We start from the raw sequence: 25,616 nt of genomic DNA on the forward strand, positions 1-25,616 counted from the left end.
TGGGTCAAGGAAGCCATGGCAGCGGCTTAGGTGGCCGCGGGGCAACTTGGGCATCGGCCCATACATTCTCCAAGCATTCCCGCTTGACTGTGGCTGCACGGGCGGAGGCCCGGTTTGGAGCTTCAGTGTTGAGTTCAGGGATTTCAATGTCCCGCCCTGGGTGAGTACTGCTTCGGTACATCCCACCAGTCTATGGATTGATCAGCATGATGATATGGAAGGTAAAATTATGTATCATACCTGATATTTTTCTTTCCATTAATCATAGCTGATCAATCCATAGCCCCTCCCAGATATCTGTGCTGTTTTTATTCTGGTTGCATTTCAGGTTCAAGTTTAGTCTTCAGTTACTTCAGAAAGACTTTGTGTTCAAGTTTTTTCACTTGGATTCTTCAAGAGTTGAGACGAGTTTGTGTTACAGTGAGCTGCTGCATTCCTCTCCCCTCCGTTTTACGGGGCTGGATTGAGACTTAAAATTCTGCCGGCACTCCCTCCCGCTTCGTGCGGCTGTAGGGCAGCTTTGTACCCCTCCCGCTTCGGCGGTGTTAGGGTCAGTCAGCTCCTCCCGCGGTTGCGGTTGCAGGATAAGCCAGATCCCCCCGCATCGGCGGGTGTGGTGTCCCTCCCCCGCTCCGCGGGGATGAGCTGGACGGATTCCCCTCCCCCACTTGTGTGGGGATGAGCTGGGTTAATTCCCCTCCCCCGTTTCGGCGGTGGTGAGCTGGGCAGAGTGTCCCTTCGTGGGTGTAATTCTCTAAGTGCTGAGTCCTGCGGATGGAGCTTTGATATCGACATACTGAGGAGTTTCCGGCAGTACATGACCACATATAAGGAGGCAAAAGTTTGCTCTCTATCTCCACCTGCTGGTAGATGGACACAACCCACCAGTCTATGGATTGATCAGCTATGATTAATGGAAAGAAAATTATCAGGTATGATACATAATTTTACCATTTTTCGGACTGTAAGACACACTTTTTTCCCCCCAAATTTGGGAGGAAAATGGGGGGTGCGTCTTATAGTCCGAAGGTAGAAAATTCGAGTTCCGGGATCCCCTGCCCGCCCTCCCTCCCTCCGAGTTCCAAGATCCCCCTCCCTCCCTTCTTCTGAGTTCTAAAAGTAATTTTACCTAGTCGGGGCAGCAGCAGAAGCGAAAACCATGCAGACTCCGCACATCACTCTTCCCTTCTGTCTCTCTCAGCTCTGGTCCTGCCGTCATTTCCTGTTTGTTAAATGCTGCTCCTGCTGTGGAAGCGGAGAGCAGCCTCAGGGCAGTATCCAGGTGGCTGTGCAGGCTCTCCAGCTTTTCAGGTCTAGGTCTCATAATTTATTACCTGGTTTTTCCTTTGTTTTTGTAATCCTGAATCCTAATATTGTGGACTTGACTGAATGTTCTTTATAATCTCTTCCTTATTTTTTAGTTATTGGCCACTTTACTGTACATGTGTTATTGTTTGGTTGTAAATTGTTTAAATTGCATAAATAAAATTTAAAAAAAAAGCTTCTGCTATGAGTACTGGTGCTCACAGACTCAGCTAGTGGAGGTCCTTAAACTTAAGATTTGATGTGCAGGAAAAGCTTACTGGCATGCCATGCCATGGAAAGAATCTTTTTTAGAGATAAAGGCAGGAGGCTGCTACACTTATCAAGCAGCATAATGATACCCTTAAGACTCTCTCCAGGCCCACTCCCATCCTGGTCTCTTCTTCCAGGAGGTTTTAGTTCTGAGTAATGGAAGTCCTACTATTCTCCTAGGCATAGGTGTCCTCCACCCCCTCAGTCCAGACAATGTCTTTGTTTTCACAGCAGTGTGCCCAGAAACCCAAACTACTCTATAAACAAAACGGGGGCGAAGGTTGACTTTCTGGTAAATGTTTTGCAAACAGATGACCCTTTATAACTTTAGACTGGTGGATTCTCAAATTAGTCCAGATGGTTTACCATTTTCAGTTATTTGAATGACCTTCAAATTACCACTGAGAGCATTAAAATCCAGCAGGGATCGTCGGCGTGACAGCAGTTCTGATACGCTGCCTTTGACTGCCCTGGTGCTGTTCCTTTGCTGCTTTCCACACCCTTCTAATGCAACTTCCTGTTTCAGTGGAACACGGCAGAGGACCAGCCCCGGGACAGCCATAGGCAGCATATCAGAATTGCTGCCATGCCGACAATCCCCCGTCAACAAAAATGTGAAGTAAACTGGATAGGGAAGGTGAGGGGAAAGGAGGGAAACCTTGGATCGGGGTGGCGAGAAGGGGAAGAGATGGCAAATTGCAGGGCCCTATTGGAGCTATCTTAAAGTAGACCGGGGGGAGAGATTTGAGATATAGGGGGGACATGTTATACTGGGAATGGGGGATGGAGATAGAGGAAGAAATGATGGGCCCGGGAACAGAGAGGAAGAAGAGAGAGAGAAATGGTAGAGAATGGGGTGGAGGGAAGGAAGAGAGATGAAAAGTTGTTGGACTCGAGAGTGGTGGGGAAGGAGGGAGAGATGCTAGATGGGAGGGCAGTTGGGAAGAAAGAGAAAGATGTTGGACCCAGGGATGGAAGGGAGGGAGAGGCAGGTGTTGAACAATGGGAGGGTGGGGGCAGGGAACAACAGCAGGAAACAGAGAGGGAGCCATGTTGGACCATGGAAGGGAGAGAGAGGAAGAGAGATGATTCGACCATGGGTGGAGTGCGGCAGGAGGGAAGAGAGGTGGTACAGGAAGATGATGGGGGTGTGGAGAAAAAGGGCAGGGAGATGTTAGGCCATGTGGGGGGGGGGGGGGGGAGAGGGAGAGGAAGAGGAAATACTGGGCTATAAGAGTGGAGGGAGGGGAAATATTAGAAATGGCGGACCCATATGGGAGAGGCTAAGAAGGGGTGGGAAGATGTGTGAGAGGAGGATAGTAAATACAGAGTTAGAAATGTAGTAATGGAGGCTAGATGAAAGCTGGAAGGGAATAGCAGGCAGGGGAAGGAGTGATGGGAAATGGGACAGGGGATGAGAGAAGAATATGAAAAGTTAATAGGTAGCTGAAAAAAGAAGGAGAAGAGTGAGAAAGAAGATGAAATTTGAGTGGATGGAGAGGCTGAAAAGAAAAAAGGGAGGAAAAACTGATAAGGGAAGGATCAATATGTCAGAGACGGGTGTATGAAGGAATAGAACAAGACAGGAGAGGGAAGAAAAGACAAATGGACAAAAGTCACTGGAAAGAAAATTAGCAGAAGACAGATGGAGAAACTTGGACCAACATGATGGAAAAATAAAATGTCCAGACAACAAAGGTAGAAAAAGTGCTTTAGTTTGAATTTATTAAGTGGAATATGTTAACTTTGGGATTTGTGTATCACAGATGGCTTTGTATCGTGTTCAGTGGCATAGCCAGATGGTTGATTGGAGAGGTGGCAGGGCCGAACTCAAACATGGGTGGGCACCAAGTTTTTCCCTACTGCCTGCCCCTGCCTTAATGCAAAATATACCTGAGCTGGCAGGGTTCTCTATGCCCCTCCAGGTGAAGACTTCCATTTCCTTTGCTGTTCCGACAGCCAGAACTCTCCAAGCTCTGCAGCCAGCGGCAGTGTCACTGAGCTGCTGCCGCCACTGCTGATCCACCCCTGTGAATGTTTGTTTTTTCTGCATACATGAAAACTGAGCATGCATGGGGGGGGGGGGGCAAAAATGGTGGCAGCAGCTTGAGAACACAGCCACCTGCTGCAGAGCTTGGAGAGCTTTGGCTGCCGGATTAAAGGAGGTAGTCTTCAGCTGGCACAGCAAAGGTGATGGCTAATTTTGGGGGGTGTGAGCCCAAAGTTGGAGGAGGGGACCTAGGCCCCCTTTGGTTATACGGATTGTGTTCAATACAATTTTATTTCTTCAGTGTTGCAGTACTTGCCAAGTTTCAATTTTGGTGTTCATATTTCTGTTTCTAATTTCTGATCACATGTTCTGTATTTGCTGAAGGTCTGTCTGTTTCGTGTGTGAAGAAGTCATTTAAAGTTGGTTTATGTGTGGCAGTAATGGTGGGTGGGGAGACTGAGGGAGAAGCCCCCTCCTTAATTTCTGCCCTGAGCCCCAGCCTGTCTAAAACTGGCCCTCCCACACTCAATAAATGTTACTCCTCCTTCCACCTTAGGGCTGCATAATTAACGTGTCATTAATGTGATTAACGCGTTAAATGTTTAATGTGCATTAAGAGGTCTAATGCACATTAATGACCAGTCTGGCTTTTACATCCATTGCTCTCTTTGCAGGCTATCTGGGCTGCAGAGATCAACTGCTGGGTCCCGGTCTGGGTCAGCCCTGCTGCTATGCGCCCATGTGGTGTGATGAAGGTGGAGCCACACCCGTTATCCAGAAGTAACCGTGGAAGTATGAGTGTGGAATTTCGGGTCTGGGGCAAGGCTGGAGAGGCTCTAAGCAGCAGCACTGGGGCCTGTGATTTCTCTCTCTCTTTATTCCTGCTCGGCATGCTTCTGGCAGCTGCCCAAAGCCTCTCTGTAACATCCCACCGGGAAACAAGAAGTTCTGTCAGAGAAGGCAGGACACTATAGAGGCTTTAGGTGGCTGAATGAAGCAGCATGCCTGCAGTGCTGAAGGCAAAGTCGGAGAGCTGAGAGGAGCAGGTACAAGGAGAGAGAGAACACAGAACATGGACCATGGGGGAGGAGGGGTGAGGGTTCAGAAGCAAAAGATTTGGGAGAAAAAGAGAGAGAATGGAGACCGCGGAGGGGAGGTTCTAGAGCACAGGAAGGTTTGTTGAGAGAGAAAGAAAGAAATGGGGGAGGAGGGGTGAGGGTTCAGAAGCAAAAGATTTGGGAGAAAGAGAGAGAATGGAGACCACGGGGGGGGGGGGGGGGGGGGGGAGTTCAAGAGCACAGGAAGGTTTGTTGAGAGAGAGAAAGAAAAAAATGCATTTCAGAGGGACAGATGCTGGAAATAGGTGATGGAAAAAACAAGGGGAATGGTGATCAGGAGTGAGGGGAAGAGAAGGAGAGAGAAGAGAGACAGGAGGAGACGGTGCCTGTGGAAGGGAAGGGGAGAGAAGAGAAAAGAGACAGGAGGAGATTGTGCCTGTGGAGGAGAAGAGGAGAGAAGAGAAACAAGAGGAGATGGGGCCCAGGGAAGGGAGGAGGAGATGGTGCTCGTGAATGGAGGGGAAGGGGGGAGAGAAGAGGGACAGGAGGGAAGCGTCTGTGCCCATGAATGGAGGGAAAAGACGGTGCTTGGGGGGGGGGTGGGAAAGGAGAGAAAAGAGACAGAGAGAGGAGGAGGTGGTGCTCATGAATGGAGGGGAAGGAAAGAGAAGGAAACTAGGCAGATTTGAAAAGGAGGGAAAAATGGATGAAATTTGAATGTGACAGATGGATACAGGGCAGGATGAGAAAGAGGAGAAAAAAGAAACGGTGAATAGACAGGAGGCCCTGGAAGCAGAGTTCAGAGCACAGGGAAGCATCACCAGAGACAGGGAACGAGATGACTGGAAAGATAAAATCACCAGACAACAATTATAAGATACATTATTTTATTTTTATTTTATATGTCAGTTTTGAGAATTTACATCTGCTCTCTATATATTGCACTGTACAGGAGGAAATGTGCGGGGGACACTTCATGTGATTAATTGTGCAATTAAAAATTTTAATCGATATTCATCCCCACTTTTATCATAATGGAACATCTGGTAACCCAGGGGTTCAATTGGGTTTTGGCAGTGCTGTAGCGAGGGCGGCTGACACTCGGGGCGGGTCGCCGCTGCGCACCCCCCCCCCCCACTCGGCGCACACCCTCCCCCCCCGGAGCGCATTCTTACATTGAATTAGGAAGCGAGGGGCGGGCGAGAGGGCCGATCTGCCCCCGAGTGCACGTTGCTGGGAGCTGCATCGGCTCCGCTGGTTCCCTGCTCTCTCTCTGCCCTGGAACAGGAAGTAACCTGTTCCGGGGCAGAGGGCAGGGAACCAGCGGAGCCGACACCCCCCCCCCCCCCCAGCGGCGTGCACCTGGGGCGGACCACCCCACCGCCCCCCCTCCCCCTTCCTCCGCCACTGGGTTATGGAAATAGTACCCAATATAAAGCAAAGATAATAAGCTGCCGTGGAGGGGCATAATCGAACGTCGCCAGCCAAATAGATCACCGGCGATCTATGTTGGCGGCGGCGCTACAGCTGGCTGGAACCGTATTATTGAAAAAGATGGCCGGCCATCTTTTTTTCGATAATATGGTTTAGCCTGGCCAAATGCCTTGGAGTTCGCCGGGTTTGAGATGGCCGGGTTTGTTTTTCAGCGATAATGGAAAGTTATGTCGGCCATCTGAAACCCCGGCCAAATTCAAGGCATTTGGCCGTGGGAGGAGCCAGCAATTTTAGTGCACTGGCCCCCCTGACATGCCAGGACACCAACCAGCCACCCTAGGGGTCACTGCGGTGGACTTCAGAAAAGCTCCCACGTGCATAGCTCCCTTACTTTGGGAGCTGAGCCCCCCCCCAAGCCCCTCCCCAACCCACTACCCACAAATGTACTGCACCCACTAAAATTGTTCCAGGGACCTGCATACAGCCTGTAGGACTTATTGCTGCTGTATAACTTTGGCACACCAGTTGATACCTGAAGACTAATCTCTCTGAAAAAGTCCCTTCTTGAAATAACCACGTTTACTCACAGTTAACTGCAGATCAGAGTCCCCTGGTACTTAGATTAGCAGTAGGTCAGAGCTGGCACAATGGTGTACAATGCCCTCTTTCAGCACCACTCAAGGTAAGAACTACGTTCTCTAACGTGGGTAACACAGGAAAGAGAACTAAAACTGGCTTACAAAAATGGCCACTACCGCATGGACTACAACAGGAAACAAAACAGGGCACACTCTGACCCAGTTAGCAGGGGGGAAAAGCACCATGGGAGTAGAGCCCAGTACCCTACACCCACCACAATGCATTGCTAATGTGACTCTGCAGGGCACCTAACAGAAAAGGTGTCACACTCACCCGAGAGCCACATCGCAACCAGGGAAAGGCTGTCAGAGGATAGAACACATTCTGCTGTCATGGAGGTGGGTATTGCATTTGAGACTGGCGTACAGGCTGGCAAAAAAGGTTTTTAGTTTTATTTTTTTAGTATGGAAGGGGGTTGGTGACCACTGGGGGAGTATGGGGAGGTCATCCCCCATTCCCTCCAGTGGTCAGTTGGGGCACCTTTTTGAGGCTTGGTCGTGAAAATAAAAGGACCAAGTAAAGCCGCCGAAATATTGCTTAACGCCGCTTTTTTTTTTTCATTATTGGCGAAAGCCGGCCATCTGGTAGCCACGCCCATGCCCGCCCATGTCCCGCCTTCGCTAATCTACCGACACGCCTCCTTGAACTTTCGCCGGCGAAGCGATGGGAAAGCGGTGATGCTGTTTAAAATGCCGCTTTCGATTATACCGATTTCGCCGCTTTTAAGAAATTGCCGGCCATCTCCCGATTTGTGTTGGAAGATAGCTGGCGATCACTTTCGATTATAAGCTGGATAGACTGTGCTATGATATCTGTGTGGTTTTTGAATGCATTTCTAAAACTTGACTAATGTATGTTATTTAAAATACACTTAACCTAACTTTAAAGTGATGGCCTCCATATAATAGTAAAACGATAAGAAAAATATTTTTTTGAAAACACTAAACCTTTTTTTTTTTGGGGGGGGGGGGGGGGGGGGGATATAGCTCACGCCTTTCAGTTAGTAGCTCAAAGCAGTTGAATTTTAGGGAAACACAAAATTAATCTGCAATTTTGTTCCTTTAGGTACTTGTTATTTCAGTATCAAGATGTTGTTTCATCACCTGTACCAGGAGAGCAGAATAAAATTTTAGTTATCATGGCAGTAAGTGTGAACATTTTAACCATTTAAAACTTCTAGTTTGCTGAATTTACATACTTTGTAATATAAAGACTGTTTTTCAGTGCTGTGAGATCAGTGGTGTGCTGGAGCCAGCTCGCACCAGCTTGCAAGAGCCGGTTGTTAATTTTTTTAACATCTTGCGAGCCGGTTGTTCTGCAGGGAGAGCTGGCTCCGATAAACGAGATAAGCATGGCAGGAGGGTGCCACAAGCCATGCTTACCCCGTTTACCTCACCTCCCACCACTGCCCTCGTTTGCCTGCACCACCCAGTGATTCTCCTTGCTCCCCTGCCCCCCCTCCAGCCACCCATACCCAGCGATTCTCCTTGCTCCCCTGATTACCTCCGTCAAAGCGGCCGCGTTATTGAAAACCGTGCCCATCTCTAGCCTTCCCTTCAAGTTCGTTCCCTCAGAGTCCCGCCCTTGCAGAAAGAGGAAATGACTTCAGTCTTTGTTAGGCCACCCAATCAATTTCCTTGTTTAATCCCCTGGGTTGAACCGTGTCCCCAATCATAGATAAATTTTTGTTCCTTTTGGGTAAGAATTGCTGATACATCTCCTCCCCATTGCAATTGGATGTGTGACAGAACTACATATTTTAAATCTGATTCAATATGATTATGGGATACCCAGTGTTCTACCAAGGGTGCTTCCCATTTTAATACTCTCAAGTTCCTCAGCAACCCTCCAGACCGGTCAAGACGCTTGGGTTATGCATGCCTACCAGCAGAGGGAGACTGAGAACACTAACTTCAAACTGAGTACATATAACCTGTGCTAGCCCTCTATCTCCAGTATTTTCTCAGTCTCAGCAGAGGGTAGACATGCAGCCTGTGCAGCTTGTCCGGTCTGGTAGGATCTTGTGAGACTAGTTAATTTTTCCTGATTTTCTGGGGATAAGTTGGTGATACAGTTCTTCCCTGTGCCTGGAACGCTGTAGTGTGCAAGGGGTTGGTAGGTCCGGTGGGGCCTGCCATTGTCCCCTCTGGGGTGTCACACCCGGGTGGCCGGGTCCCTCCCCCCGACTGGCTCTCCTGTTTTGGCCAGAGTTGTGCCTCGGCTGCAGTGTTAATCCTGCAGCCTTGAGTGCCATTCAGATTCTAGCAGCAGGGCTCAAATAAAGTTTAAAAAAAAAAAAAAAAACTCCTCGTGTGGAGGACTGCAGGAGCTGCACTCCGGGGTCTCCGGAGTTGTTCAGCCGGTCTGGGAGAGCTGAGTCAGTATTCAGCGCCGGTGAGTGTTGGTTTTCTTTCTTTTAACTTCGCCGGTTGCAATCAGCTGTTTTTTGTTTAGACGCGAGTATGTCGGGGAAGTTCCTTCGTTGCCGGCTGTGCGCGCGTCGGGGTGTTGACGCGGCTGGCGGCTCCTGCCGGTTTTGTGGAGAGCCCAAGGCCCCATCCCTCGCGCCACCGGTGTTAGCTGCGGAGGCTCCTTCGGCGGGATCGCAGGAGAGTTGTGCGGCTCAGGTTGGCGCTTCAGCGGCGGTCCCGATTTTGGCGGGAACCGCCGCCATCTTGGATTCGGGTCTTTTGGGCGCTGAGACGGTCGTGGGGCCGCAGCCCCTCCCGATTTCGAGTCCCGCTGGGGGGGAGGCCTCAGGCAGCATGGGGTTCCCTCCTGAGTTTGTTTGGAGTTTGTTTCAGGCTTGGAAAGCGGGCCCATCGGGTGCGGAGTCCCTTAGTCCTAAGTTGGGGGGGGGCTACCGCTAAAAGACCACGTGTGGAGTGCTCTGAAGATGTAGAGGTCTTTTCTCCTCCGGATTCTGAGGGTGATTTTAGCCCCCTGGAAGAGGAGGAGGGGTCGGTGGCAGGGCAGGATGGGGACCGTCCTTGCCTGGGGAAGACCCCTCGGTGGTTAGGATTTTTCACAGGGATGAATTAGCGGACCTCATTGAGCAGGTGTCTGCCACTTTAAGGTTTGATCCGGCGGCAGCTCCCATTGGGGATGGGAAGCAGGTGGATCCTTTGGTCAAGGGGATCAGGCGGGTCTCTCGCTCTTTCCCTATGAATGCGGACTTGAGAGATATGATCACGCAGGAGTGGCATTCGCCGGAGGCTCAGTGTAAGGTGGCTCGAGCTATGACTAAGCTCTATCCTCTTCCTCAGGAGGACAGAGACTCCCTCAGGCCCCCGACTGTGGATGCCGTGGTTACGGCAGTGACTAAGGCTACTGCTATTCCAGTGGATGGGGGGGCCGCGTTGCGGGACCCTCAGGATAGGAAATTGGAGACCTTCCTAAAGCGCAGTTTTGATCTGTCGGCCTTGGCGCTGCAAGCGTCTGTTTGTGGAGGTCTAGTGGCTCGGGCTTGTTTTCGCTGGGCTGAGAGGCTCCTGGATAGTCCGCAGGCTTCTCTTGTTCAAGATCTGGCCAAGTTGGAGATGGGGTCGTCGTTCTTAGCGGATGCGCTGTACGATTTGTTGAGGGCCTCGGCTAAGAACATGACCTTTGCGGTGGCGGCTCGGCGGGCCCTGTGGTTACGGGGCTGGGTGGCTGATGCCGCCTCCAAGACTAAACTTTGTTCCCTCTCTTTTAGAGGCTCTTTGCTTTTCGGGGAGGAATTGGATAAGTTGGTGAAGGATCTTGGTGATGCTAAGGCCCCTCGGCTTCCTGAGCTTCGCCCCAAGGTGTCTAAGGGGGCAGCAGGGCGGGGGCGCTTTCAGGAGGCTCGGCGGTATCGGCCCGGTAGGTCCTCTGGGGGGACTAGGGGTCGGTTTTTCCAGAGAACCCAGTCCTTTCGAGGTGGCCGTCGCGGGGGGCGAGGCTCCTCTTCGGGAGCGTCCGGTACGTCCCGTGTGTCTCAATGATGGTTTGGGGACCCAGCCTTTGGTTCGCGTGGGGGCTCGCTTACGCTTGTTTTACCAGAGGTGGGTCCAGATCACGTCAGACCAGTGGGTACTGCAGATAGTGCGAGACGGGTACGCCCTAGAATTCGACAGTCCCCTCTCCTACTTCTTTCTCGTGTCTCCCTGTCATTCAAGATGCAAGGCAAGAGCAGTACGGGCCACTCTGTCGCGTCTAATCGGGTTAGGGGCGGTGGTGCCTGTTCCCAGGTTAGAAAGAGGTACGGGCTGTTACTCCATTTACTTCGTGGTGCCCAAGAAGGAAGAGGGGGCCTTCCGGCCCATTTTAGACCTCAAGAAGGTCAATGCGGCCCTAAAGGTTCCCTCCTTTCGGATGGAGACGTTACGCTCAGTTATTGTAGCGGTGCAAGAAGGAGAGTTTCTGACGTCTCTAGATCTGACAGAGGCTTACTTACACATTCCCATTCTAGAGGCGCACCAGCGTTTTCTTCGCTTTGTGGTCTTAGGGAGGCATTTTCAGTTTTGTGCGCTGCCTTTCGGCCTGGCGACTGCGCCTCGCACCTTCTCCAAGGTGATGGTGGTGGTGGCAGCGGCGCTGCGCTTGCAGGGCATTTTGGTTCATCCGTATCTGGACGACTGGTTGATTCGGGCCAAATCAAGGTCAGAGAGCGAGGAGGCTACCGGTCGTGTGGTGACCTTCTTACAGTCGCTCGGTTGGGTGGTCAATCTGGCAAAGTGTTACCTGGTGCCTTCCCAGTCTCTGGAGTATCTGGGAGTTCGCTTCGACACGAAGAAGGGCCGGGTGTTCTTGACAGCTTCTCGCATCTCCAAGCTACAGGGGCAGATCCGGCGGCTCCGAGCGCAGAGAGCGCCTTCGGCTCGGGTGTATCTGCAGGTGTTGGGTCTGATGGCAGCAACAATAGAGGTGGTCCCTTGGGCCAGGGCCCATATGAGAGAATTACAGAGAGCTTTGTTGACTCGTTGGTCTCCTCAGTCTCAGGACCTGGAGGAGAGTTTCCCTCTGCCGAGGGTTGCCCTTCGCAGCCTTCGCTGGTGGCTCCACGCTCCGAATCTAGCGAAGGGCATGCCGCTGGACACTCCCAGTTGGACGGTGCTGACCACGGATGCGAGTCTCTCGGGCTGGGGAGCGCATTGCCTGGGTCAGGTAGCTCAAGGACGTTGGACGTTGGAGGAAGCATCTTGGTCCATCAATCGCCTGGAGACTCGAGCAATTCGTTTGGCTCTTCGGTCCTTTCACACCCTGTTAGTAGGCAAGGCAGTCAGGGTGCTTTCCGACAATGCCACGGCCGTCGCATATGTAAATCGGCAGGGGGGAACGAAGAGCCAAGCGTTAGCTGTGGAGGCGGCGGAGTTAATGTTCTGGGCAGAAGCTCATCTTCAGGGTCTCTCGGCGGGCCACGTGGCAGGGGTGGACAACGTGAGCGCGGATTTTCTAAGCAGACACACGTTAGACCCCGGGGAGTGGTCCCTCCATCCCTCAGTGTTCAATCGACTGGTGTTGGAATGGGGTCGGCCGGGGCTGGATCTCATGGCATCGGCCGACAACGCTCAGGTACCTCGCTTCTTCAGTCGTCGAAGAGATCCTCGGGCCGAGGGCATCGACGCGTTAGTGCTCCCGTGGCCGACTCAACAGTTGCTCTATGTATTTCCACCATGGCCGCTGGTGGGCCGCGTGGTGCAGCGGATCGGGCGCCATGCAGGTCTAGTGGTTCTGATTGCGCCCAATTGGCCTCGACGTCCGTGGTACGGAGACCTAGTTCGGTTATTAGTGCAGGCTCCGATGCCGTTGGGGCCCAGGGTGAGATTGGTTCAGAGGCCGATCGAGATGGCCGACCCGGCTCCATTCTCGCTTACGGCCTGGCTCTTGAGAGGCTCAGATTAAGGAAGAAAGGTTTTTCAGCCAGGGTAATTGATACCATGTTGCGTTCTCGTAAGAGGTCTACTTCTTTGGCTTATGTGCGGGTGTGACGCATTTTTGAGAACTGGTGTCAAGAGCGGGATTATGTTCCTCTACGCGTGTCGATCGCGGAAGTTTTGGAGTTCCTGCAGGATGGTCTTGACAGGGGGCTCTCGCTCTCTTCCCTGAAAGTGCAGGTTTCAGCGTTGTCTTGTTTCCGTGGAAAGATTCAGGGAATTTCCTTGGCGGCTTCGCCGGACGTGGGGCGGTTCTTGAAAGCTGTCAAGTTGCTTCGTCCGCCTCGTCGGCCGACGGTGCCGCCTTGGGATTTGAATTTGGTCTTGGAGGCTCTGGTAGGCCCTCCGTTTGAACCGTTGGCTTCCATCTCGTGTAAAGATCTTACTTTAAAGACAGTGTTTCTGGTGGCCATTACTTCGGCGCGTAGAATTTCGGAGCTACAGGCGTTGTCTTGTAGAGAGCCTTTTCTCTCCTTGGCTAAGGAGAAAGTGACTTTGCGGACAGTTCCTTCATTTGTCCCTAAGGTGGTATCCTCCTTTCATGTAAATCAGGTGATCTCGTTACCAGTGTTGGGGGATAGGTCTGGTGATCTCTCTCAACGTCGTTTGGCTAAGTTGGATGTTCGACGCATCTTGCGGTCGTATTTGAGCAGAACGCAGGATTTCCGAGCGTCGGATCGGTTGTTCATTTTGTTTGGAGGTCCCAGAAAGGGGGAAGCGGCTTCCAAGGCTACTCTGGCTAGATGGTTGAAGGAGACTATTGCCTCGGCGTATTTGTTGAGGCGTCGGACAGTTCCCTCGGTATTGAAGGCACACTCTACTCGGGGGGTAGCCGCTTCTTGGGCGGAAAGCAGTTTTATTCCTCCGCAGGACATTTGCAAGGCGGCGGCGTGGTCGTCCATTCATTCTTTTGTAAAGCATTATAGAATTGATGTGCAGGCAAAAGAGGATGCTCGGTTTGGAGCGGCTGTGTTGTCTTCTGCTTTTCGTGGGTCCCACCCTTAATGTGTCTACTGCTTTGGTACTTCCCAAGCGTCTTGACCGGTCTGGAGGGTTGCTGAGGAAGGTGAAATTAGGCCTTACCTGCTAATTTTCTTTCCTCTAGACCCTCCAGACCGGTCAAGAGCCCGCCCTGTTTCTTATCAGAAGTATTTTTCAGCCGTGTCAATTATCAGAAGTATTTTGAGCCGTGTTCTGCTATGTCTGTTCATTTTATATTCAGTATGGTCGGAGAACTTTCTTTGACTCTAATATTCTGCAGAGTGGGACGCCTGGGCGTTTCATCTGTTTAAGCACACTGTTGGTGTTTGACTATTAGTTTTCCAGGTACAGGGGTTCTATTAGTTTTCAGAGTTACTGTTCCAGGGATTTGTTTTCTCTGCTTTGCTAAGTGTATACTGGAGATAGAGGGCTAGCACAGGTTATATGTACTCAGTTTGAAGTTAGTGTTCTCAGTCTCCCTCTGCTGGTAGGCATGCATAACCCAAGCGTCTTGACCGGTCTGGAGGGTCTAGAGGAAAGAAAATTAGCAGGTAAGGCCTAATTTCACCTTACTCAAATGTTCTGCTGTTCATTGTTTAACTTTTTGTGTAGTTTGTCCTATATCCCATTTAGGTCATGGACATTGAATCGCATTTATTAACTGGGCAGTATTACAATCTGTATGTCCTTCTGTGACTGCGCATGTTTTCTGTAAACACGGAGACATGTAGTACCGATAGACATTCTATGCAGTGCATTTTCAAACACTGCGGCCGTTTTTCACTGTTGATTGTGGATTTTTTATTTCCATATGGCTATTTTTGGTATTTTCATATGTAGGGAAATGTTTACATTTCCTTTTGATTATGGCCCTTTGATTTTGGTTGTTTGGCACAAAACATCCAAGGTCCGACTTAGACGCCATATCAAAAATGCCCTTCCACATTTATTAAGTTTAACCTATAAATAAACCAAAAATTAAAGCAACATTTAAAAATGAATAAATAATGAGAGGTAGGTAGATAAATAAATAAAGGAAATGAGAGGCAGATAAAGGAAATAAAGTAAAATGCATAAAAGAAAGTATATATGCAAACATCTAAATCAAAAGATATAGAAGAAAGATCATTTACTAAATATCTAAACGGCCTACTCATGATGTGGTCACACAAAACTTCTGGTGTACAAATATTAAAGTGTGTGTGATGAAAATATAAATGATATTGTATATTACAAAATTTAATATAGGACTTTTTCATAAAAATAGTCTTAGATCCAATTCGGAATTAAGACTCCCTGACTCTACCATTTTTAAGTAAAAAATGAAGCATTGCTTCTCACGTAATAATAATTTTGCGACATCCCCTCTTCTCCAGGTGGGGCATATCTGTTTTGTAAATTGTAAATTATCTATCGAGTGAGGAGGAGGTGACGTCACCGTCGGAGATGGAAGCCTGAATCCATAGCTCCGTCGGGGCAGCGAAGAAATCAGCGCTATTTCCCGGTTCCCAACCCCCCGAGTTTGGCGGTTTTGAGGGCAGGACAAAGAGAAGCGATGGCGACAAGAAAACGGCTGGAAAAGTTTAAATTCGCCGCGACACAGAAAGACGAGGCGGCGAACACGAGTCGCTCCCAGCAGAAAGCCAGCAACAAAATGGCCGCCGCGGATTCTGGCTCCGAAACGGAGGACCCAGTAGAACAGCTGGAAAGTGATACGGAGTTGACGAAGCAGGAGGTAGCGAGGTGGTTTAAAGCTTTAAAAGCTGAGATGTCGGCGGTCCGGAAAACTATTCGGGAGGCAGTCACAGACATTCAAAAAGAGGTGAGAGAGATCGGAGGCAGGGTGGAGCAGGTGGAAGACACGTTGGAGCACGTGGAGGGAGAAATAGAGGGCTTGCGCACTGCTCTCACGATTGTGCAAGCTGAAAAAGCAAAAATGCAATTGGAGGTGGAAGATCTGGAAAATCGTTCCAGAAGGAACAATTTGAGATTTAAAGGGGTCCCTGAAACGGACCAGAATAAAGACTGTGCACAGGTGATTCGAGAAATTTGTGCTAGAATACTGGATATAGGCACGGAGGGGCAGACCAATATGGAGGAGTCTGATATCAGGTTTGATCGGGTACATCGAAGTCTGGGGCCCAGGAGAGATCTGCAACCTAGGGACATTGTAGTATGCTTTAAAGACTATACTATCAAAGATAAGATATGGAAGAAAGCTAGATCCCAGGGTGAGATTCTCTGGGATAACAATAAAATTATGGTGTTCCAAGATTTGGCGCTGGGTACCCTTCAGAGACGAAGAGAATTCAAAGATCTGACCACCTATCTCCAGCAGTCCAATTTCCGATATCGCTGGATCTTCCCTTTTGGTCTCCAGTTCACAGCTGATGGCACCACCCGACGAGTGGTTACGCTGGGAGAAGCTTGGAAAGTTCTCACCGAACTGGGTTATACAAACCTGCCCCCGGCGGCTTCGGGGGGGATCTCGAGTATGTCAGTTAAGACAAAGAAGGGGTCATCATGGCAGAGAGTGCACCCACAAAGAGAGAACACTACACAGTTATCAGCAGCGACCAGAGTACCATGAATGGACGAGAGGGGTTTTCATGGTTTCAGTTACCTCATGGGTTTAATGGGGTATTGTTTAAAAAAAAGTATGGTATGCAGGTGGGGGGACAATGTTGGAGCTGTTATAGGATGTTTGTTCTATAGTTGAAAGGGTTCTGGGGGTTAAGCAGAAATACTTGAATCTTGGGGGGAGGGGTCTGGGAAATGTTGTTGGGGGGGAAGAGGGTGATGAGCTCCGGCGGGGAGTAACTTCCTCAACTTTATTGGCTGGCGGCTTTAGGCTCAGTCCAGCAGAGGGGGGGAGGGGGGGTGGGAGGGAAGGGGATTAAGGGTTTACACATTGGATCATGGAATGTTAATGGGATGAACTCCCCACTGAAGAGAAGTTTGATACATCGTGAATTGCAGAAACTTAATTGGGATATTATATTATTGCAGGAAACACACATTCAAAAGAGGGATGCACATTTACTTAAACATCGGGGATATAGTGACTGTATTTCACACTTTGATGCTAGAGGGGGTAAGGTGGGAGGATTAGTGATTTACATCCGTAGACATATTCCATTTGTAACAGAGGAAGTATACAGGGATGCTCTGGGAAGGTGCCTGGCGATTAGGGGTCAGCTGTATGGTAAGGAGGTGACCATAGTAAATATATATGCTCCTAACTCAGGACAGGGTGAATTTTTTACCCGGATACATAAGGAACTCTTCCAGTTTCAGAAAGGGGGGATGATCTTGGGTGGGGATTTTAATACTAGTATGACATCAATGGATCATTCAAAGGGGTTGGTCGATAGGTCCTCGGCCCACTGTGCACAGTTAAAATCACTTGTCTCCAACTTAGATTTAGTGGATGTCTGGAGGCTGAGGCATCCGAGCCAGCGGTCTTATACCTTTTTCTCTCATTCTCAGAATACCTATACAAGAATTGACATGGTGTGGTGCAGCCGCCAATTATGGGATCAAGTGGCTGAGTCACATGTTGGGTCCATTTCCACATCAGACCATGCCCCCGTGGAGCTTGAGCTTAAGGGTTTGACAGAGGAAAGGCGCCAACTCTTTTGGAGATTAAATGAACTGATTCTGGGGGATGGTAGGGTGCGGGAGGATATCCGTCAGGTCATTCAGAATTACATGCTTATGAATGACACTGGTGAGGTTCTGGATGGTACATTGTGGGATGCCCTGAAGGCTGTGGTGAGGGGCCAACTCATTAAATGGGGAGCACGGAAAAAGAGGCAACGAGAAAATAGGGAATTGGACTTACGGGCACGACTAGTGAAGCTGGAATGCCGTCACCAGGAGGGAGGTTCAGGGATAGTCCTGAGAGAGTTAAGACAGTGTAGGGTGGAATTAGAGAAATTGCAGGTAGGACGTGTGGAGTTTTTACGTACGATACTCCAACAAAGGTTTTATGAATTCGGTAATAAGTCTGGACGGATGCTGGCTAATCTTCTGAGGCATAGACAAAGGAGCCACACAATAACAAAAATTAAAGGGGCGGGTAATAAGATGTACTATGGGGATGGTGAAATTAGAGATCAGTTTGAAAAATTTTATCAGGTTTTATATCGTAGTGAGAGGGGGGCAGAGGGGGGAGAAATTAGGAAGAGTTTAGGGGAGTTGCGCCTCCCAAGGCTGTCAAGTTTGGAACGCAAGCAGCTGGAGGCCCCATTTCATCTTGAAGAGATTCAACGGGTGATTAAGGGTCTCCAAGGAGGGAAGGCGCCCGGCCTGGACGGATATTCTGCCGGGTTCTATAAGACTTTTGTTGGGGAGGTGGGGCCCATGTTGCTGAGGGTTGGGAATGCGTGCTTTGCTGGCCAATCATTGCCTGTGAGCATGCATGAAGCAGGGATCTCCCTGCTATTGAAACCAGGAAGGGACCCGGCGGTATGTGGCTCCTATCGCCCCATCTCACTGATAAACTTAGATGTTAAGATCTTATCCAAGGTAGTTGCCAATAGGTTAGGAAAGGTTCTGCCTACGCTGATTCATACTGACCAATCTGGGTTTGTCATGGGGCGGCAGGTGGCAGATAACATCAGACGCACCCTACATGTTATGTGGGTAGCCCAACAGAGGGGCATTCCAGTGGCTTTTTTGAGTACGGACGCAGATAAAGCGTTCGATAGGGTGGAATGGCCCTATTTATGGGAAGTGCTGGAACATTTGGGGTTTGGCCAGGGGTTGATAGGGTGGCTACAACGGTTATATGAGAAGCCCGTGGCAAGAATTAAAGTCAATGGGGGGTATACACCAGCTTTCCAGATTGAACGGGGTACTAGACAGGGGTGTCCGCTGTCACCACTGCTATTCGCACTCTCGATTGAGCCTTTGGCTCAGAGGGTGCGGGAATCAGTTGACATTCCAGGAATCATGATAGGTGGTTCTGAACACAAATTGGCTTTATTTGCTGATGACGTGTTATTTTTTGTAAACAACCCGGGGTTGAATCTCCCTATATTATTGGCAGAGTTGGAAGAGTTCAGTAGGCTCTCTGGTTTTAAGATAAACTATGATAAATCTGAAATGATTGGGGTGTCTATAGCACAGCATAGGATGGAAGAGCTTTCACGTAATTTTCCTTTTAGATTGCGGAGGGATAATATTAAATATTTAGGAGTTAAAATACCTGTTCGGATCTCCCAGCTATATCAGCTAAATTATATACCGTTGTTCCATCAAATACGTAAGGATATGGAGGGCTGGATGGGAAAGTGGCTGTCCTGGTGGGGAAGGATAGCATCGATTAGGATGAATGTATTGCCCAGACTTTTGTTTTTGTTTCAGACATTGCCTGTAGAGGTCCCTGGGCGGGAGTTGAGGAAATTACAACAAGCTATATTGAAGTTTATTTGGGGGGGCAAAGCTCCGAGGCTCAGTAGGAAGCTGCTTTGGCGGTCGACAGAGTTGGGTGGGAGAGGGGTCCCGAACCTTGAGTGGTATTATTGGGCAGCACAACTGAAACTTATATCCACGTGGGGTCAGGAGAAATGGTCAGTGGCAGCACACATGGATCAGGAGATGGTGCAGCAGTATAGCTTGCAGTCAGTAATATGGGCCTCTTCAACTTACCCCACTATTGGCAGGCTTACTACCAATCCATTTGTAGGGCATCTATTGACACTATGGGGATCCCTTAGGGCACGCTTTTGGAAAGCTAGAACTACATCTACTTACGCTTATATTCGGGGGGAACCCACATTCAGGGTGGGGTTGGGAAATCCGGTGGCAAAGAGGTGGGCTGAGAGGGGCTTATTGAGGTTTCGAGATCTATTAGAAGATGGGAAAATGAGATTGTTTACAGAGCTTAAGGAAGACTATGGGGTTTTGGATAGGGATAGATTCTTTTACCTACAGGTCCAACATTACATTTATACACAAGGATGGTTACGAAAGGATCCAGAGGATTATGAAGAATTAGAGAATTTGTGGGGCTCTTTAGGGACAATGAAGGGAGTTATATCTATGTTGTATAAATTTATAAGGGGTAGGAGTTTTGAGAAATGTTTGTATATGACTCGATGGGAAAGTGATTTGCAGAAGGAATTAACAGTTCATGAGTGGAAGGCCATTATTTTGGAAGTTAACAAAGCATCGACATGTGTGTTGCTGAAAGAAAATGCCTTTAAGGTCCTCTCGAGATGGTATTTTACCCCACACAGATTGCATGTGATGTTTCCAGGGGCTTCACAGTATTGTTGGAGATGTTTAACGGATGTGGGAACTTTCTTGCATATTTGGTGGTCCTGTGGGAAATTACAATTGTACTGGCAAACCATTACTGCAAAGATAACTGCCCACACAGGTAAGACCTTTTTGTGCGAGCCTCAGTGGTGCCTGTTGGGCTTAAGGAACAGACGAGGAGCTAAATGGCAGAGACGTCTAAAGAGGATGTGCTTGACAGCTGCAAAGAGTGTCATTGCCCGGTTTTGGAAACAGCAAGAGGCACCAACAGAGCAAGACTGGCTTCTAAAACTCCCTTATTGGGGAGATGGAGAAACTAACTGACAAAAGGGTGGGAAATTATAATATGAATGATGAACTCTGGACTCAATTAAGAGCTATGACCCAAGCGAGTTAGCAATAGGTGTATGATGGGAGAGGGGAGGGAGGGTGAGGGGGGTTTGGGGAAGGGTGGGGGGGGGGGGGAGAAATGAAAATTAAAGTCTGTATTTGTTTACTTGCAGATTTATTGTTGATTAATAAAAAAGAATGTTTCAAAAAAAAAAAATTATCTATCGAGTGGCTAACTTGTTACCAGTGAGTAACCAATGGGGCTGACTGGACATTCATACTGATACAACTTCCCCGTTTGATAAACCTGGTCTTCATTATCCTTTTTGTTTTTCCAATATAAAATAAACCACAAGGACATACCACAGTTTATATAACATGCGTCAGGTTACAATTGGTAGAGTGTATGAGAAAAAAATTGCATTTTGTAACAGGATGTGTAAATCTCTCCAAGGTCATGCAGTGTCTGCAGACGGAACACTCTGCATGACGAATGCCCACTATAGTCCTGATTTTCATGTCCAAGTTCAGGAAGAGCTGAAGGAACTAATTTTTCTCTGAGACTCTTGGTTCTTGAATAGACCATCATAAATTCCTTCCCTTTAAAACACCCATATGTATCAAGTGTATGCCAGTTATTTCTGAGGATTTTATAGATATCTGTTGATAAAATTTATTTTGGAAGCAAAAGAAGTTCTATGCTAAGGCTCAAAAGAAGTTCTGTGATAAGGCTTTGGTAGCTAAGGTGATGAAAAAGACATTTGGAACCCATATTAATGTCTTCCTACTCTTCAGGGTGTTCTCTATAATTGCCAGGGCTCCCATTTGTGGGATATTGGTATAGAGAGTATCTATATCCATAGTAACCAAGAGGATATTGTTTAAATCTCTGTCAAAAGTCTTCAGGTAAATTGATGATATGAGAAGAATTTCTGACATAGGAACTGATTTGTGGATCAAATGGCCTGAAGAAATAATCTACAAACTGTGAGAGGGTTCCAAAACCGACCCATTGCCTGACAGGGTTGGGCGTTCTGGTGGATCAATGAGTGATTTGTGCACTTTGAGGAGAACGTATAGCATTGGGATAATGAGATTTGGAACAATTAGAAAATCCTTTTCCTTGGTGGTGATATACCCTGATTTGTGGGCTGTTGTCACAACTTGATTAATCTCCTTCTGTAAAATCGGAGTGGGATCTTCATCCAAAGATCCATAATAATGGACATCAAGAATCTGTATCTCTATTTCTCTGATATATTCTCTCTCAAGGACAACAATTCCTCCCCCTTTGTCGGCTGGTTTAATTACAATGTCTTTATTCTTAAACAGAGCTACCATTGTTGCATGTTCATCCCTTGTGATATTGTGAAAACTCTTCTTCTGATTTAAATCTTCTAGTTCTTGGATATCTCTAAGTACACATTTGTAAAATGTAAACATGACAGGGTCTGGAGGGCCTGGTGGCAACCACTGGGAAATCCTCTTCAAAATGGACGAATCACACTCGGTATTGTATTTGTCATCAAAAAAATGTATAAGCTATGATTTCCTTTTAAAAGTGAAAAATGTCAATATGGGTCTATAGAGGGTCATATTTTGGAATTGACACAAAAGGAAGACCCTTCTTAAGCTATTGTATTTTACTTTCATTAAGATGTACTTTGGAAAAGTTAATGATGGGAATCTCTTCTACCATCTCTTGCAATCATATTTTCTGCTGGACCTGCCTCTCCCTCTGCCCCTGTACAGATAAGAGGGGCGTCAATAATGAATACCCTTCTCGTATTGGTTGATATTGTATAGCAACTGGTCACAATTCCTCTGTGCTGGGGGATGCATCTTCTCTGGTAAAACTTTCTCTAAAAAATATTTTGATGGAGCATATGGAGATGTAATAATTGGAGTAGGACTTGTGGGAGAAGTAAACAGTTTCCCCAAATCACTTTGAATCCTTTTTCTACTCTTATTGTCTATTGGTGGCTCCTGCACAGTGATCCTCTCTCTAGGGCTATCTACTTGATCTCTTGATTGATCATCTACTCGGGGAGGTGTCCTGGAGACAGAACGGAATGATTTGCTTTTTTGGTGACTACCCTTCTTTTAAACCACGGTTATATAGAACCTCTTTTGTAGTTATCTATATCTTAACATACTTTATCAATTTGGTCTTAATGTTCCTTTTGAAATTATCCAAACATCTATTGACATTCAGAATTACACGATCAGCGTTATTTTAAGATTATCAAATTTCTCCTCTACTCTAGGTTTCAGTATATCATTTTTTGGATGTTTCAACAATTAAAATCATCAGATTTAATGTGTATTTATTCAAAATTGCAAACCATTGATTCAGGAAATCCTGATGCGAAGACCCCTAGGAATCATGCTATTGCAGAGGTGTTGCAGAATAGTGACATAATGAAGTTCATTACATAAGTACATAAGTATTGCCATATTAGGACAGAACGAAGGTCCATCAAGTCCAGCATCTTGTTTCCAACAGTGGCCAATCCAGGTCACAAGTATCTTCCAAGATCCCCAAAAAGTACAATACATTTTATGCTGATTATCCTGGAAATAAGAAGTAGATTTTCCCCAAGTCCATTTTAATAATGGTCTATGGACTTTTCCTTTAGGAAGCCATCCAAACCTTTTTTCAACTCCGCTAAGCTAACTGCTTTTACTACATTCTCTGGCAACAAATTCCAGAGTTTAATTACATGTTGAGTGAAGAAAAAGTTTCTCTGATTAATTTTAAATTTACTACTTTGTAGCTTCATTGCGTGCCCCCTAGTCCTAGTGTTTTTGGAAAGAGTAAACAATTGATTCACGTCTACCTGTTGAACTGCACTCATTATTTTACAGACCTCTATCATATCTCCCCTCAGCCATCTTTTCTCCAAGCTGGCGAGCCCTAACTGCATTAGCCTTTCCTCATAGGGAAGTCGTCCAATCCCCTTTATAATTTTCGTTGCACTTCTATGTACCTTTTCTTATTCTACTATATCTTTTTTGAGATGCGGTGACCAGGGTTGAACACAATATTTGAGGTGCGGTCACACCATGGTGTGATACAAAGGCACTATAATATCCTCATTTTTGTTTTCCACTCCTTTTCTATTAATACCTAACGTTCTGTTTGCTTTCTTAGCCGCCACTGCACACTGAGCAGAGGGTTTCAACGTATCATCAACAATGACGTCTAGATCATTTTCCTGGTCGGTGACTCCTAATGTGGAACTTTGCATTAAATATCTATAATTTGGGTTCCTCTTTCCCATATGTATCACTTTGCACTTGCTCAAATTAAACGTCACCTGCCATTTGGATTCCCAGTCTCGTAAGGTCCTCTTGTAATTTTTCACAATCCTCTTGCAATTTGACAACTTTGAATAACTTTGTGTTTTCAGCAGATTTATTTACCTCACTAGTTAGTCCTATCTCTAGATAATTTATAAGTATGTTAAAAAGCAGCAGTCCTAGCACAGACCCCTGGGAAACCCCACTATCTATCCTTCTCCATTGAGAATACTGACCATTTAACCCTACTCTCTTGTTTTCTATCTTTTAACCAGTTTTTAAGCCACAGTAAGACACTGCCTCCTATCCCATGACTCTCCAATTTCCTTTGCAGTCTTTCATGAGGTACTTTGTCAAACGTCTTTTGAGAAAAACAGATACACAATATCGACCGGCTTGCCTTTATCCACATGTTTGTTCACCCCTTGAAAGAAATGGAATAGATTGGTGAGGCAAGATTTCCCTTCACTAAATCCATGTTGGCTTTGTCTCATTAATTTTGAATATGCTCTGCAATTTTGTTGTTTATAATAGTCGCTACCCTTTTTCCTGGCACCGACGTCAGGCTCACCGGTCTATAATTTCCAGGATCTCCTCTGGAACCTTTTTAAAAAATCAGCGTTACATTGGCCACCCTCCAATCTTCTGGTACGATGCTCAATTTTAAAGATAAATGACATATTATTAACAATAGTTCCACAGGTTCATTTTTCAATTCTGTCAGTACTCTGGGATAAATACCATTCGGTCCAGGAAATTTGCTACTCTTCCTTTTGTCAAATTGAGCCATTATATCCTCCAGGTTTATTTATTTATTTATTGTGAACATTTATATCCCACATAATCCTACCAAGGCAGGCTCTATGTGGCTTACAACGTTTGAGGAAAAGTACAACATAATAATTCTAGTGCAAATCAGAGTATAAAGTGGATGAGGGGAAGAGAGGGAAACAGCAGGGGAAAGGAATGTGGGGATGCAGAAGATCAAACAGCAGAGGAGTAAGACAGGTAAGTCTTTAGGGATTTCTTGAACAGTCTGTGATTGGTTGTCTCTTTTTATGTTGACGGCAGAGCATTCCAGTAATGGGGACACGTGACGCAAAAAGAAGAGGCAAAGAGCAGCTTGTATCTTAAGTTCCTGCAGTTAGGAAAGTGGAGATCGAGATAGGTGCGGGACGACTTCTCGGAATTCCTGGGCGGGAGGTCGATTAGGCTGAACATATAGGCTAGAGCGTCCCCATATACAATCTTGTGGGCTAGAGCACAGACCTTGAATTCAATGCATTCTTTGATCGGGAGCCAGTGGAGCTTCTCATGAAGGGGCTTTGCTGCCTCAAACCGCAATTTGCCAAATAGCAGCCTCGCCGCCGTGTTCTGCGCTGTCTGGAGTTTCTTAAGGGCATGTTCTTTGCAGCCGGTGTAAATTCCATTGCAGCAGTCAAAGTGGCTCAAGACGAGGGAATGGATTAGTGTCCTGAATAGGTCGAATGGTAGGAACTGCTTGATACGCTTGAGGGACCTTATGGAAAGGAACATTCGCTTCGTAAAAGACAATACTTGAAGTTCAAGAGTCAAATGGAGATCCAGAATGACCCCCCAAGGAGTTTCAAACTTGCTGCGACAGGAATGGTGAAGTTCTGCGAAGTAACAGTGCCCAGCATAGACTTTTTGAACTGGGAGGAGAGGATGAGGCACTGCATTTTTTCCTGATTAAGCTTAAACTTAAATGTGTTAGCCCAATTGACCATGATGGCGAGACTGTTCTGAATTTCTGCTGAGATTTCGGCCAAGGAAGAACGAAAGGGGATGTAAATGGTCACATTGTCAGCATAGATGTAGGGATTCAGGCCATGGTTGTGAAGGGCTGTTGCTAGAGGAGGCATCATGATGTTGAACAGGGTAGGCGAAAGGGGAGAGCCTTGAGGAACCCCACAGAGAGATCTCCAAGATGGCGAAATAGAGGACTGGACTTTGACCTGATAGGATCGGCAAGACAGAAATTCCCTAAACCAATCGAAGACAGTACCTCCAATACCATTTTCAGCTGGTAACATAAGGAGGAGATTGTGGTCAACCATGTTGAACACGCTTGACATATCAAATTGAAGAAGCAAGATGTTAGTTCCAAAAGACAGCTCCTTC

At 47.4% G+C, this 25,616-nt stretch overlaps 1 protein-coding gene across 1 annotated transcript in view; it reads left to right on the forward strand.

Annotated features, from left to right (window-relative positions):
- The window catches only part of C1H18orf63 (chromosome 1 C18orf63 homolog), a 186,323-nt gene that overhangs the window by 14,952 nt on the left and 145,755 nt on the right, over window positions 1-25,616 (forward strand). Inside the window, exon 2 of the mRNA XM_030212812.1 lies at window positions 7,762-7,840. Coding sequence (XP_030068672.1) covers window positions 7,762-7,840 — 79 coding nt within the window. The remainder of the gene's footprint in view (window positions 1-7,761; window positions 7,841-25,616) is intronic.

This window comes from Microcaecilia unicolor, chromosome 1 (genome assembly GCF_901765095.1).
Source record: "Microcaecilia unicolor chromosome 1, aMicUni1.1, whole genome shotgun sequence".
NCBI lineage: Eukaryota > Metazoa > Chordata > Amphibia > Gymnophiona > Siphonopidae > Microcaecilia > Microcaecilia unicolor.